At 34.4% G+C, this 13,036-nt stretch overlaps 1 protein-coding gene across 1 annotated transcript in view; it reads right to left on the bottom strand.

Moving 5' to 3' along the window:
• The window catches only part of beat-IIIc (beaten path IIIc), a 98,479-nt gene that overhangs the window by 12,588 nt on the left and 72,855 nt on the right, over positions 1 to 13,036 (bottom strand). The window contains exons 3-4 of the mRNA XM_008194626.3: positions 8,189 to 8,394; positions 2,541 to 2,676 (exon numbers count right to left, since the gene is read on the bottom strand). Coding sequence (XP_008192848.1) covers positions 2,541 to 2,676; positions 8,189 to 8,394 — 342 coding nt within the window. The remainder of the gene's footprint in view (positions 1 to 2,540; positions 2,677 to 8,188; positions 8,395 to 13,036) is intronic.

A 13,036-nucleotide genomic window follows, 5' to 3' on the forward strand; every position in this document is an offset into this window, starting at 1 on the left:
CTTGTAGATAGTGGAAGTAGGATCGATATTTGATCAATGTGTTGATGTAAATTTCCTCCGTCGTGTCGACGTTCTGATTAGATTTAGATTAAAAATGTCTGTGACCCTTCGAATGCAATTTAAAAAAATCGCATCCGTCTGAAAAACCGTCCCGTAATTACTCACTGCCAAAACAACGCTAAGCTGAGCTGTGTCTTATGTTAATCTGGCATAATCCTGTCTGGTTGGTTCATGCTCTCCTGCCAGGACTGGGCCATTATTCACGCAGCTCAAGGCTATGTTCTCTTATTAATGTCGGAACTTGAATAACGTGTGCGCTCAGCCCTTTCGTCATCTGTCATACTTCGCCAAACTTTAGGGAGCGCCGCACTTAATTATTTATAAATACCAAATAGGTGCCTCGTTACAATAAAAGCCTCTCGCGAAAATTATGCAGCACAGCTGGTGAACGTCGACAACAACGTGCCAAATTTATTAAAACGGAACTCTTGCTTCTTCCTAGCGAAATAGCATCACGATTTTACAACCAGGGCGATGCTGACCGATGTTGTTACAATCGAAATAGATTACCTTTCTGCGATTAATAACTTCCGCTATAAAACGCGACATTTGACGCTAATTTTATTGCGATCGATGTCACTAAAACACCGGAACAATTTCATATCAACGCGACCATACGATGATAGCACTTTTTAAAACAATTCCCAACGGAATCGGACGCTTTAAAATATATTGCCCTACTTATGACATTTCGCTCTGCGGAATCATAAATAGCTCAAATGCCAAACTATTATTTATGGCTGGAGTCTAGGCTTGTATTTAGCTAAAAGAAGTTTTGACAAAAATTCTGTTGGCGTGGAAGGCGTCCCCGCTCCATAATTATATTGAGATAATAGTTCCGGTGCTGCTCCCGTTATAAATGTGCTTTCACTATAACGCCGGAGCGTTTTAACCCTTTTAAAGAGAAATTAGACAAAATGAGAGCAATTATTCACAGAACAAACAAATTTGTTCTCAATTTAGGCCGCAGCGGTGCGTCAAAACGATGCTCCTCTTTCGGGCTTAGCGGAACGAATATTTAAATTGACGCAATGTCCTTAACGAGTCCGTTTTATAGATAAAACATAAAGGGCCGCCCGAAAATTAATTAATTTAAATAAGTCGCTTCATGTTTGGAAAAGCGGGACCGTTTTCAAACACTCCTGTCCAACTCTAATAATAATTTAGCATACTGATGGCAAAATAATGCACAGTGGGCTATGTATGAGCAGATGTAACATACCGTGTATACAAATAAAAAAACAAACGTTTGAAAAAACACAGCGACACTGCAAATCCTGATACAAAAATAAAACGAACAATATCCGGACTACCACAGCTACAGAGTAAATGTTAGATATGGATTAATATGAAGCTGCATGAATGTGCAGGTGTCGTTATTAAAACAAAAGGACAATGTTTTTATTTTGTGCTAAAATCACAACTCGGAATTTTAAAACAACGCGACTCGACTCGCACAAGTCACAATTAGAAACGTTTCAATTGACAGACAAATATTTAACACACGAACAACTCCCGTACTCAATAACTACTCTAGATAAACAGTTTGAATCCATTAGAAAGTTCGGGAAGACTTAAGTCACGTTTGTTGCGCTAAATGTCAATAGGATTTGCTGCAACAATCCTGCAAAAATTATTCGTTCTAATTGCCGTTGAGTGAAAATCTAAACCGGTGCGGTTTCAGTCTTGAAATCCTGTGCAGTTGTTGGCGCTAACAATATTAGGAACCCTGTTCTAATTGCGACAGTAACTCAAACTCCTTTCCCTACCCACGCAGTGGTTTCGTTCAACACGCAGCTATGTAAATGAATGGTGTAAACAATTACCGTTTTAGTTTTTCGGTGGAACTGTTTAATTACTTGTGAATGGAAAGCCTTAGGTTTGATCAACACTGTATTAAGTAAATGGGTCTTTGTGATGTAACGCCGGATTCTCCGAAGTTTATGCAAGCATGAGTTCCAGATGAACAAGTACAATTCGGTTTCAATACCCAATTGTAGTGTACTTTGGCCAAAGTTTTCAATGACGTCTCATGTTCGAATCTTTGATGGTAAATGACTGGGTTCGAATTTTCGATAAATTTTCAATAAAGAAATCGGGAATTCATTTATTGTTAAAATGCCGATAGCGCGCGGGCCTACAACAAGTCTGGTTATTCCTCCGGGACATTTCCCAATCCTCGAATGTTAGCTTATTTCCGGAGCCATTCTGTACCACTCCGGTTCCGGAGTAGGAGCAGCAATTTTCTTAAATGTAATTACAGCGCGGCTGAGAGCTAAACCAATCGAGACAGGGCCTCGTCGACTAATTTAAGCTCTCTCCTTAAACTACTTTATTTGTTTTCTATTTTTCGCCAGATTAATGGTCTATTTTACATATTCAAGCGCCGAAACTTGGAATCGAGTGCAAAATTAAACACGATGCTGCCGGAAATGCTCTCAGCATAATTAAAGTCGAAGCAGGAATGAAGTCGGGCTTACCTACGACCAACATCTCGCGGTGTTCGGTGACGGTCTGAAAGAAGGGAGCCTCTCCAGAGACCTCGCATCTGTAAACACCGCTGCTGGAGAGCTCAACGGAAGACAAAACGACAGCAGACTCGCTGGAGTTGTGGATCTGGAATCGCAAAATATCAAACTTTTCAGTCAACACGAAAGTTTATTCGCGACTCGTTCGGTTAAACAACCAATTTAACTGATAACTTTGATAAAAGCTTTCGGAATATGTAATGCCGGAGCTGTCTGATAAAAGGTCGATATTCAATCTATTTCCAATTTCTGTCAATAGTCTGGCCCCTTGAAACCCCTAGGTGATACATCACTCCTTTCTTGTAAGGTAGTCTACTGAGAAAATTGATTACGTCATGTTGTAATACTACAGCCTGCATTTATAACATTATATATCCAAACGTCACTCACTAAAAGCTACGGATAGCTAAAAAATTCACGGCGGAAGCCTTAATATTTGCCATTTCTTACCTCACCTAATGCGAAAATTCAGAAAGTGTGCCAACGATCAAACGACAATGTATCGGAAAATCTACTCGTTACACACACAAAAAAGAAACTTTGACAAATTTTCTAACAAATGGACTCCGATCAATTTGCTTTCAACCGCCTAAATCAATTTTTACCACGCTTTGTTGACGTCACATCTACTCTATCGTCTGGCACATATTATGTTGCCATTACGGCGACAGCCTAAAAGATTTGACAAAACAAAAACCAACAAAGAACTCCCACTCCACCACAAAAATCCCCGTTAAGATCGGCCTCTTATTTTTATAAATTCCATTGGGGCAAACATTTTGTGGACAATTACCTTAATAACACAAATAAAATCATTTCGAATCATGACAATATGAAATAAAACAAAAAATACTTCTTAGATCGTTGAAACTTTTTGGTTTTTTTTTTTCGCGAATGTTTAATAGTTGTTTCTAATTTTGCAAGAACAAATCACCAGGAAATACGAAGTCGAACCCACGCAATTTGTACTATTTATTTGTTGGTGGTGTTTGTAAAGACCAAATATTTAAATGTAAGCAAGAATATGTCGTAAATGCAAAATGACTTCCTTCCTACGAGCATGATATTACGTGTAAATAACTAGGAGCATATCTACATATTTATGCCTTGTCATAATGTAGACATTAAACTTGCCATTTAATAAATTGTCAATTCAGAATAACAGTAAATTTTTTCTAAATTCAGTTATACTGACAGGAACGGGGCCGCTGTGTAGGCTTAATGACCTGTCATGCGAGAAAAATTTGGTCCATTATTGTATTAATAAAACGGTGAAAGTAGCGAGAATAAGGCGTCGAACCTTCTGTTTCATCTGTGTATATTAAGAAGCGTAATTCCTCATATTTATGGTTGTTTTTTTCGGGTTATTTAGCGTTGCATTATCATATTTTGTAAGGAAGTTGCAGGCAGACGAAGACATAAATCAAAATTTAGTAGAGCGACACGCGAGAAAACACCTCGGCGCGGTAGATAACGAATTCTTGAAATGATTCATTTCCATATAATTAGAATATCCAGCCAATAGTGTACGTCGGATGAAAAATTACATTAAACAAAGCAGGGGCATAATGAGATGTCTCTCGGATAGGATAGAAAATTGAAAACTGACACCAACTAAGAAATTTCCCGGCGGTGTTTACGCAAAAAATTAAATCGCAAATCTTTTAAATAGGATATTCTTCGCTTCTCCGAGCAGCATTATGATAACACGAGGTTGTTAGAGAGAAATACTGCCTTAATATCTTAGCCTTGCTTGGTGGGCTTGGATAACAATGCATCATATTCATAACGCTCTTCGCGTTGTAAGCACATTACAACTGGCTGTAATGGCCGAGTTCTATTGATATTACCGCTGTTCGAGCTAATGCTGATATTACTGCACTTGGCAATTCCACTTCATGTTACTTCATGTCGTTCGAGTTATGTATATCGGCGCCACGGAACGTCACAAAACGACGCTTTTATCTCCGCAAGGTCAAAATTCGATTTTCACATTGAAACGATTATAAGATTTTCTCCAACAAATTCAAGATATGAATAAAAATCACGACCAAAGGCTTTCCCAGACTCTTCCCAAACAATCTCACGAATGGCTACGATCAACTCGAACACTGATGGGATTAGATTTCATTCAAAAACATTCCCATTTAATTTTTCACAACCAATTCCATTTCTCAATAATTCTAACAATTATTCTCCCATTTAATTATTTGAAACCAGTTTTATGGTCAAATTAACAGACACCATCTATAGTATATTTTTTTACAATGCGGGCATAATTATTCTTCAAATACATATTACTTCTTTTATCGAATAAACGGTGTTTGCAAATTTTTGTACAGGGTCGCTAAAAAGTGTAAATGCAGCTAAATACACACACCAGAAAAGTCTAGAAATATTAGTAATTTTTCTGAATAATGATGTAATAAGACATTTTTTTAAACAAATTGTAATTTTTCAGCGTAAATTTCAAAGATTCCAAGAAAATAATTTTGTTGCTCAATTAAAAAAAAAACAAAAAACCTGTTGTTTCTAACTTAATCTTAAGTGACGTTTTTACAATTAAAAAGCCAAAAATATTATATTTATGGTAATTACTGCAAAGTGTTACCACATCATGTCTATCTCTTCTTCGAAGATTTATTGCCGCGCTGCACTCAGGGCTGCAAATAACTCTTGATGATTTTTTTGCGGAACATTTATCCATAGAACTATTCTTTGGGTGTGTCCTAAACGTATTCAAAGAGTATCAAGTCAGAAGATTGTTCTGGCCACAGTAAAACAAAAATTTGTTTACTTTCGTAAAAATTTCTTAACCACTTGAAGTGTGCAATTGACAATATCTTCCATAAAAATCAAACCATCACCGTAATTTTTTATGTTAACCCAGGCAAGAGGTTAAAAAATAAGATGTCTATAGCAAACTGCGTTTAAAAATGATTTAATTAAAACACGATCGCTTCTTCGTACGATTTGTATTCCATTCTATACCATGATTGTTTCACTGAAGTACACTGAAGTAAGGATATAGTCCTGGACATGTTGGAAAAGATTTTCTCTGTCAGATACTCTTCTAATACGCATTTTTGTTGAATCCGAGTGGATTCCAGATTGGGATTCATCAGAAAACAAAACATTAGCTCACTGTTGCAAATAACAACCAGCAAATTTCTGAGTTCATGAAAGTTTGGTTACACGTTTTGACTGACCCATTTTTAACGACAATTTGGTAAAGGATCTTATTCGTTAAACTTTTGTCTTGCCTTACGCCAAAACTTACGGTAATAGTTTAATATTCATCCAAGATATTGCCAACCACACACTTCAAGTGGTCTAGGAATTTTTACCAAGGTAACAAAATTTCTGTTTTAACAATCTTCTGACTTATTGAAGTTGTCTAGGACATCTCCATGAGTTCTATAAATAAATGTACCGCAAAAAATTCATCAGGAGTTATTCGCAGTCCAGTATGGAAGAAAATCTTTCAAGAAAAGATAAACAAGAATGCCACGGAGTTGTTGAACTGTAGTACCTAGTAGGGGTCACTCTCTGCATTAGTTACCAAAAATATTATTTTATTTTAGTTTTTTAACTGTAAAAACGTCACATAAGAACAACAGTTTTTGTTTTTATTACTTTTTTATTTATAACAATGACAAACAAAGTCATTTTCGTGAAATCTTTGAAATTTTCGCCAATAAATATCAAATGGTTTAAAAAAAGCCAAAATTCAGCAAAATTACTAATATTCCTAGACTTTTCTGGTGTATCTATTTTAGAAACAGTTCATCAAGTTGTTTGAACTTAGTAAAAACCTTTTCGTGAAAAAGCATTTTGTGATCCACTTTTATTCAGATTTAGTTTGCAGTAACTTTGAAAATAAAAATCTTTGAATATGCCATGTATTAATTATAATTAACTTTGCAAGGAGGAGAACTAAAGTTGGTGAATTATTCCATTTGCAAAGTGTTGATAATGAGGAGCAAGCAAGTCGATAACGTAAATATTGTATGAGTAATGTCAGTGTGTGCTTTTTCGAGGTATGTTTATATTGTTGAACACTTTTGCCATGTAATATAAATGAGTGTTCCTGCACGGCAAGGCAAATAGATGTGATAAAGCGTATTGAAATGTTTTATTAAAATATATGACGTCTCGTATGAAATATTAATATCGCGTTGATAATGGAACAGTCTAACAAAAAAGATTGACCCTTTCACATTCTACTTAACTTTTATTTTTGTTACGTTTATATCGTGTAATTCAGTAAACATGGTGTTAGTGGAAATTTATGTAAATTACAAAACTTTTCTGCGGCATAACCAGGTTTCGTGCGATGTAAGTGTTTAATGGCTTAGCGAGTAATATCATAACTTATTAAAATTTCAAGACCCGTCGCAATTTTAAAAAAATTCGATTCGATGTGGACACGAACCATTTATCAAGTTTGCTCAATATCAATGAGGAAGCGTCGAGTTATCTTAATGCAGACGACGAGCAACAAATTACATGCAAGGAAATTTCTTTATTCTTAGAGCTTTTCCAAGGAGCACCCATTAAGATCAATGATGCTGATGCAACGGAATCAAGAACGATCTTCTTTTCCGGAACTTTTGCAGTTTTTGCTGAGACACCACCCCAAATAATGTCACTTGCTTTTAACATTTATTCACTGCGCAATAAATAATACGAGTATAAATGCAGCACTGCGGAATATTGAAAACGTGTACGCGTATTAATTTGCAAATGCCGTGGCTCACGTATATAAGGTGACACATTAGCCGCCGCTAAATAATTTAATTAATTTGCAGCGTTCAGTTTCCGCAAACGTCACACATAAAATATTTAATCCGGAAATCAATACGCAATTTTTTTCTATTAGTTTGCCTCCATTGTTTCTCATCCTCGCCCGAATTTAATTCTGTAAATTACATGCGAACAAACTGTACAAAGTCAAATTACACACTATGCATTAATTGCTTTGAAATCTTCATTTACGGAAACGTTTATGCCTTTGTGCCATTTGAAATTAAAATTAATTGAAATATAATTGTCAGTTTTTACGTGCCTTGTTGAACTTTATCAGCACTAAGTTACAAATGCTTATTTTTCAAGTCGCATTTAACTTTCAGTCGTAAATATAGGATGTGTCTGTCAATCTTCCAAGCCACCAGCACTGGGGAATTTAAACTTGATTTATAGGCAAACGCTTGTTAAAAATAAAAGTCGACATTTTTAATGTTACGTGGAGTGTTTCACCATGTGCTCATCAATTAGCTTAGAAAAATTGAAAGCGAGTTTTTCTTGCAATAAAATTGGTGTAGTAGCTACATTTCGTCAAATAATGGCCTAGTTTAGCACTCATTTACGAAAATTTACATGTAACACATGTGAGTTATTCGAGCAGCGAAATGTGATACGAAAAACATTATCCCGCGTAATTTATTCGAGCTTTGAAGAAGATGCAGCAACCACGTTCTAAATTACAATCGTTAAAACCAACCCCGGCATCATCATATGTACATAAACACAAAGGTCTCCGGAAAATTTAACCTCGCAGCGAAATCAATTAAAGCTCGAGTGCGGTAAAAAGTGCTTACATCGACCTTGACGCCCGGAAGATGGAAGACTTGAGCAGGTGGCATGTCACGGGGTACGTAGCGATAGAACTCATTGCCGTCCTTATACCACTTTACGGAATATAAGACCTCGTCGTCCAAGTCGAAGTGGCACTCAAGACGAACGTCCTGGTTCCTCACCACCGGACTAGGAACTCGAAGTTCCAGTAAGTGCAACGAGAGCCCACCTGGAACGATCAAACGAGATTTATTAATTAAGGAAAAGAGCGGAATTTGGTTTATTCACACACTGTGGAGGCAACCCAACAAGGCGATTAATTACGAGCTAACACTCGACCACGCTGTATTAAGAATTTTCACATTTATTATTCGATTTGTACGTCATTTTGAAATGAAAAGAGAGCTTGGCCGGTTAATTCGGAATATAGATTGAAAGCTTGGAACATTTTTTCCATTATTCACACAACTTAACGCTCAATTAAAACACTATCCGCATCAAATTTCATTCATTCCGAACTATTTCCCCAAATTCCTCGCTTTCAACAAACAACAACGTATGGATCAGTGTTTACTCAAACAGAAACGTTAAACACACTTTTTTTGAATTTCAAACATCAATCAATTTCTTGTTTATCCGGGTCTTGTTTCACACTAAATTCCTTATTATGCTCAAATACATACAATTGACAATGTCATCCAAAACGATGTAAACAAAGAGAAAATTAAATTAAATTAATTGTCGGTGGAGCTTGGTCGATTCGGGAGATAAAACATCGTCAGCATTTTGTGTACATTTAGTAAACCAGCTAGATGCAAGTGTTTTAAAGCAGACAAAGCTTTTGATCGAGTCGCTCATTAAATTTTTATGTGAAAGTCAACACAAATTCGGATTTGTGGCGATTTTGGGGTTTGATAAAAAATTCTTGAACCGAACGTTTTATTTACAGAAAGATAAACCACACGTAGGCAAACCAAATACAATTATTGAAACATTGCAAGAAATAGAATTTAGAGACAAAAATTTCGCTCATACGGCTAATATTTGATAAACAAATTCCCCAGGTCGCGACATGATTATTCCACGCAGAGCGAAAAGCTTTAACAAGCTGTCATTTTTCCATTAATGAAAAAGCTAGGCCTCTAGAATTTACTCCCACATGCATAATTGACTAAGCGGCGTCATTTGATGTCCGGGTATGGCATTAAACAATTTCAGACCGATTCTTTGAACATCAAATGCACCTGGACAGAATTAAAATTGCTGTTGTAAAAAATGCGAATTTGATATGTACCCAAGTTTTGTTTCAACAAGTACTCAGTTAAATGAACTTTCAGAAAAATCGCGTATACATCAGAGAAAGAGGAAGTCTTTGAACGGCAACTAGTTTAAGTGGAAGCTCTGAGCTTTTGTGGCAGATATCGCCAAGAAAGTAAATGAAACCAAATCAAATCTCCTTTGTGAAGACGTCATGTCTCTTGCTTTACATTTATTTTGACTTTATTTATTCTTTATCTTTATTCACACTCGAATGCGCAATTCCCGCCCCAATGCGATCTATTTCTTTAAATAAAAACCGAACTGTTTTCCTACTAGTGATGGTTATTAGTGTGTTTACTTTTAGGGGAAAGGGACAAGGCATTGAACAGGATATATTCATGCTGAAAATAGCGTTACGCAAAGAAGGGACCAGTTGCCTTTAATCTTCTTGCTCGGTCTCTATCGTTCTAAGCTTCTCTTCCTAGCCGATTTGCATGCTTTAGAATCTACAAGTTGGGATAAAATACTCGTCAAAAGACGTTTTTACAATTAATATTACAAACTCGGATCAATACTTGTGCTACCATTAATAGAAAATTCAAATAGTTATAAATTTTTCTCGGAGAAATCCGGTAGGAAATGCGTCTTGTAACCCTCTACGAGCAAATCCGGTTTTATAGGTAACTGTGTAGATTTTATTGCCTAACTTATTGTATTCATTGTTTCTCTTCCCAGTGATAATAAAATCGAACAAAGACTGATGGAGGCCGACTATATATTTCGAATTCAGCTGAAGATAAATGTAAAGCCTTCGATTCAATATGTTTCTCATTGCATACATCTGTACTGCATAAATGATTTCAAGCTTTGTTCACTTGACTCCTAAATCCAGCTTTCCCAAAAATTCTAAAAATCAACATAATTTAACTAATTAAATCCACTGGTTGGCAAACGTTACCTATTAGCTGTTTCAAAACTATAAAAACGCCAACGTCGCATTTTCTCTAAAATTAGCTGTTATAAATTATTCATGTACTTCAAAAAAACAATAGCTAATGCAATTCATACTTTCAATGAGAGACTTAATCATTGATAACTATTTAACACTTTTATCAATTTTATTTAAAAAATAATTCAGTAAAATGCGACGTTGCAGTTTTTATAGTTTTGAAACAGCTAATACCTACCAAAAGTAATTTATTAAATGATTACCATTACCATAACGAATTACTTCTTTCAAGAGTTTCATTTTGGATACCAGTAAACTACTAGGTAAATGTAATAGTCAATTTCTTAGTAAAATATAGGCTGATTCTTTTAGGGCCTGCATTAGAAACTTAATAACTTCTAATATACAATGTGTTCAAAAATGATTGTTCATCAAGTCACCTTTGAATTTTGAACGTAATATGGCGTTGAATAAGAAAAATACAAGAACAAAAATCACAGAAATATAAAACACAAATCAAAACAAACCCTACAATTGAAACAACTTTGCCAAGTGAGTAAAAAGCTAATTCAAAAACTTGACAGAAAAATTGCGATAGTCATTTGGACTAAGCGCACATTGATTTTGAATTCCATAATCAACTTGATGAACAATCATTTTTGAACACATTGTAGTTACAGCTTTAAAATTTTGTATACTATCTAAATCGAACAACTAAATTATTTTCAAAATAGCTGAACTACGAGAAATTGGCGCCAACTTTGAAATTTTAAATAGTAAGCACCTATTTTTATTGTATTTTTGAATTAGCCTGTTAAAAATGAGTAAAATGCACCCTAGTTGTTAGTACTTATCTGTCATAGTTTTTGACATATATCAATTTTTTCTAGAAATTTTCATTTGCAGGGGTTCATTTAAAATCTTACAGCTCGTGAACCCTTTACAATAGGTGAATAATTCTTTTTGCGTTTGATAGACAAAGGTTTGAAGGGTCTTCTCAAGTCTTTAGGATTGTCAACTGTCAAACTGCAAGGCTATAATGTTTTTTAAAAATCATGATTAAAAAATGTTTATAGAACACTTTTTTAAAATAAAATGTCCCTTTTTCAATGGCAAACAAAAGAACATCAATTTATATACAGACTTTTATTAACATCTTCTATATTTATCTCTTACAGTATATGAAATAATCGCAAAAAACAGAATTTTGGCTCATTATTTTCATTTTTAATCGAACTTTTGAAAAATACGATAAATGTGTGCTATTAATTAAAAGAAATATTCTATTTGTTCATTTTCATTCAAGAAGTTCAAAATTCGATATTATTCTATAACATAATTCGTTATGTTATAACAGACTATAATTAAATGTTATTGTTTTATTGCTTATTCGATGATGAATCACCTAAAAAATAAATAAAACATTGAAGGTTGACAATTTTTGACCATTTTACAAGTTTTACTTGATTAACTATGAAAATTACGAAGTAAAATCCGTTTTTTGTCATTTTTTTCAAAAACTGTAAGAGATAGGTATAGGAATTATTGGTAAAAGTTACCATAAATGTCGATATTCTTTCGATTGCCGTCTAGAAAATAAAGTCGTTTTATTTGAAAAAACTGGATTATAGCAGTTTTTTGAGAACTATTTTGAAAAAATCATACTAGTCATGAATTTTGATAGTTTACAATTTCGAAAACTCTTCAAACCTTCGGTTATCAGAACGCAAAAAAAAACTATTCACTTATCACAAAGGATTCCAAAAAATTATGACAGATAAGTATCAACAACTTGGGTAAATTTTACTTAGGTAAAATGTGTGGTTACTATTTAAAATTACAAACTTGGCGCCAATTTTTTGTAGTTCCGAAAGCTCAACCATTTTGAAAATAATTTAGTTGAACTCAAACTGGTCAATTGAGATTATACACAAAATTTTAAAGCTCTAGCTATATTAGAAGTTAGAAAGTTTCTAATGTAGGCCCTAAAAGAATTAGCCTGTATATTGCAAATCCTAGGCAAAATATTGTAAATGCTCATATCTATAAAATTTTGACGTAAAAAATTGATTAAAATTCATCTCACTTTTACAATTTATGCGTAAAAAATGTACTTAGCCCTTAATTAAATAATCTAGCGTTTAATTTTTTCCTTTTCATTTTTTTATTTGTGGTTAGAACTATTTATGCATATTCATATATTCATTTCGTTTTTTGTTATCCAAATTAAAAGTGTCACAACAACAGTGACATGTAGGCGAGAAAACTAATTTACAGATTCATAAGATAAGTACAAACTCGTGTACAATCAATCGTTTGTGCGCTCTCAAAATATAATTTAAAGGAGAACGAGATATTTTCGAGTCCAAAGAGCCCTAAGTTACCTAATAATCATTATTTTTTATCAACTGGCTATAAAAAAATTGCAAATTCAAGTAGGTTGAAAAAAAATTTTCTACTTGCTTTATCAACATCATAGCCCACCAAATGTATGCGTAGATATGCATACAACATGAAAATAATGCATTTTTCACAAGAGTAATCCATAATTAGGATTACAAATTACTGTGAAAAATTGCTCACAATAATTAAATAGCCTAGGTGATTTAGGGCCGATGTACAAACATTCGTTGTAATCAAATCAAATGACTGTGCGAAGTAG

This window comes from Tribolium castaneum, chromosome 9 (assembly GCF_031307605.1).
Source record: "Tribolium castaneum strain GA2 chromosome 9, icTriCast1.1, whole genome shotgun sequence".
Classification (NCBI taxonomy): domain Eukaryota; kingdom Metazoa; phylum Arthropoda; class Insecta; order Coleoptera; family Tenebrionidae; genus Tribolium; species Tribolium castaneum.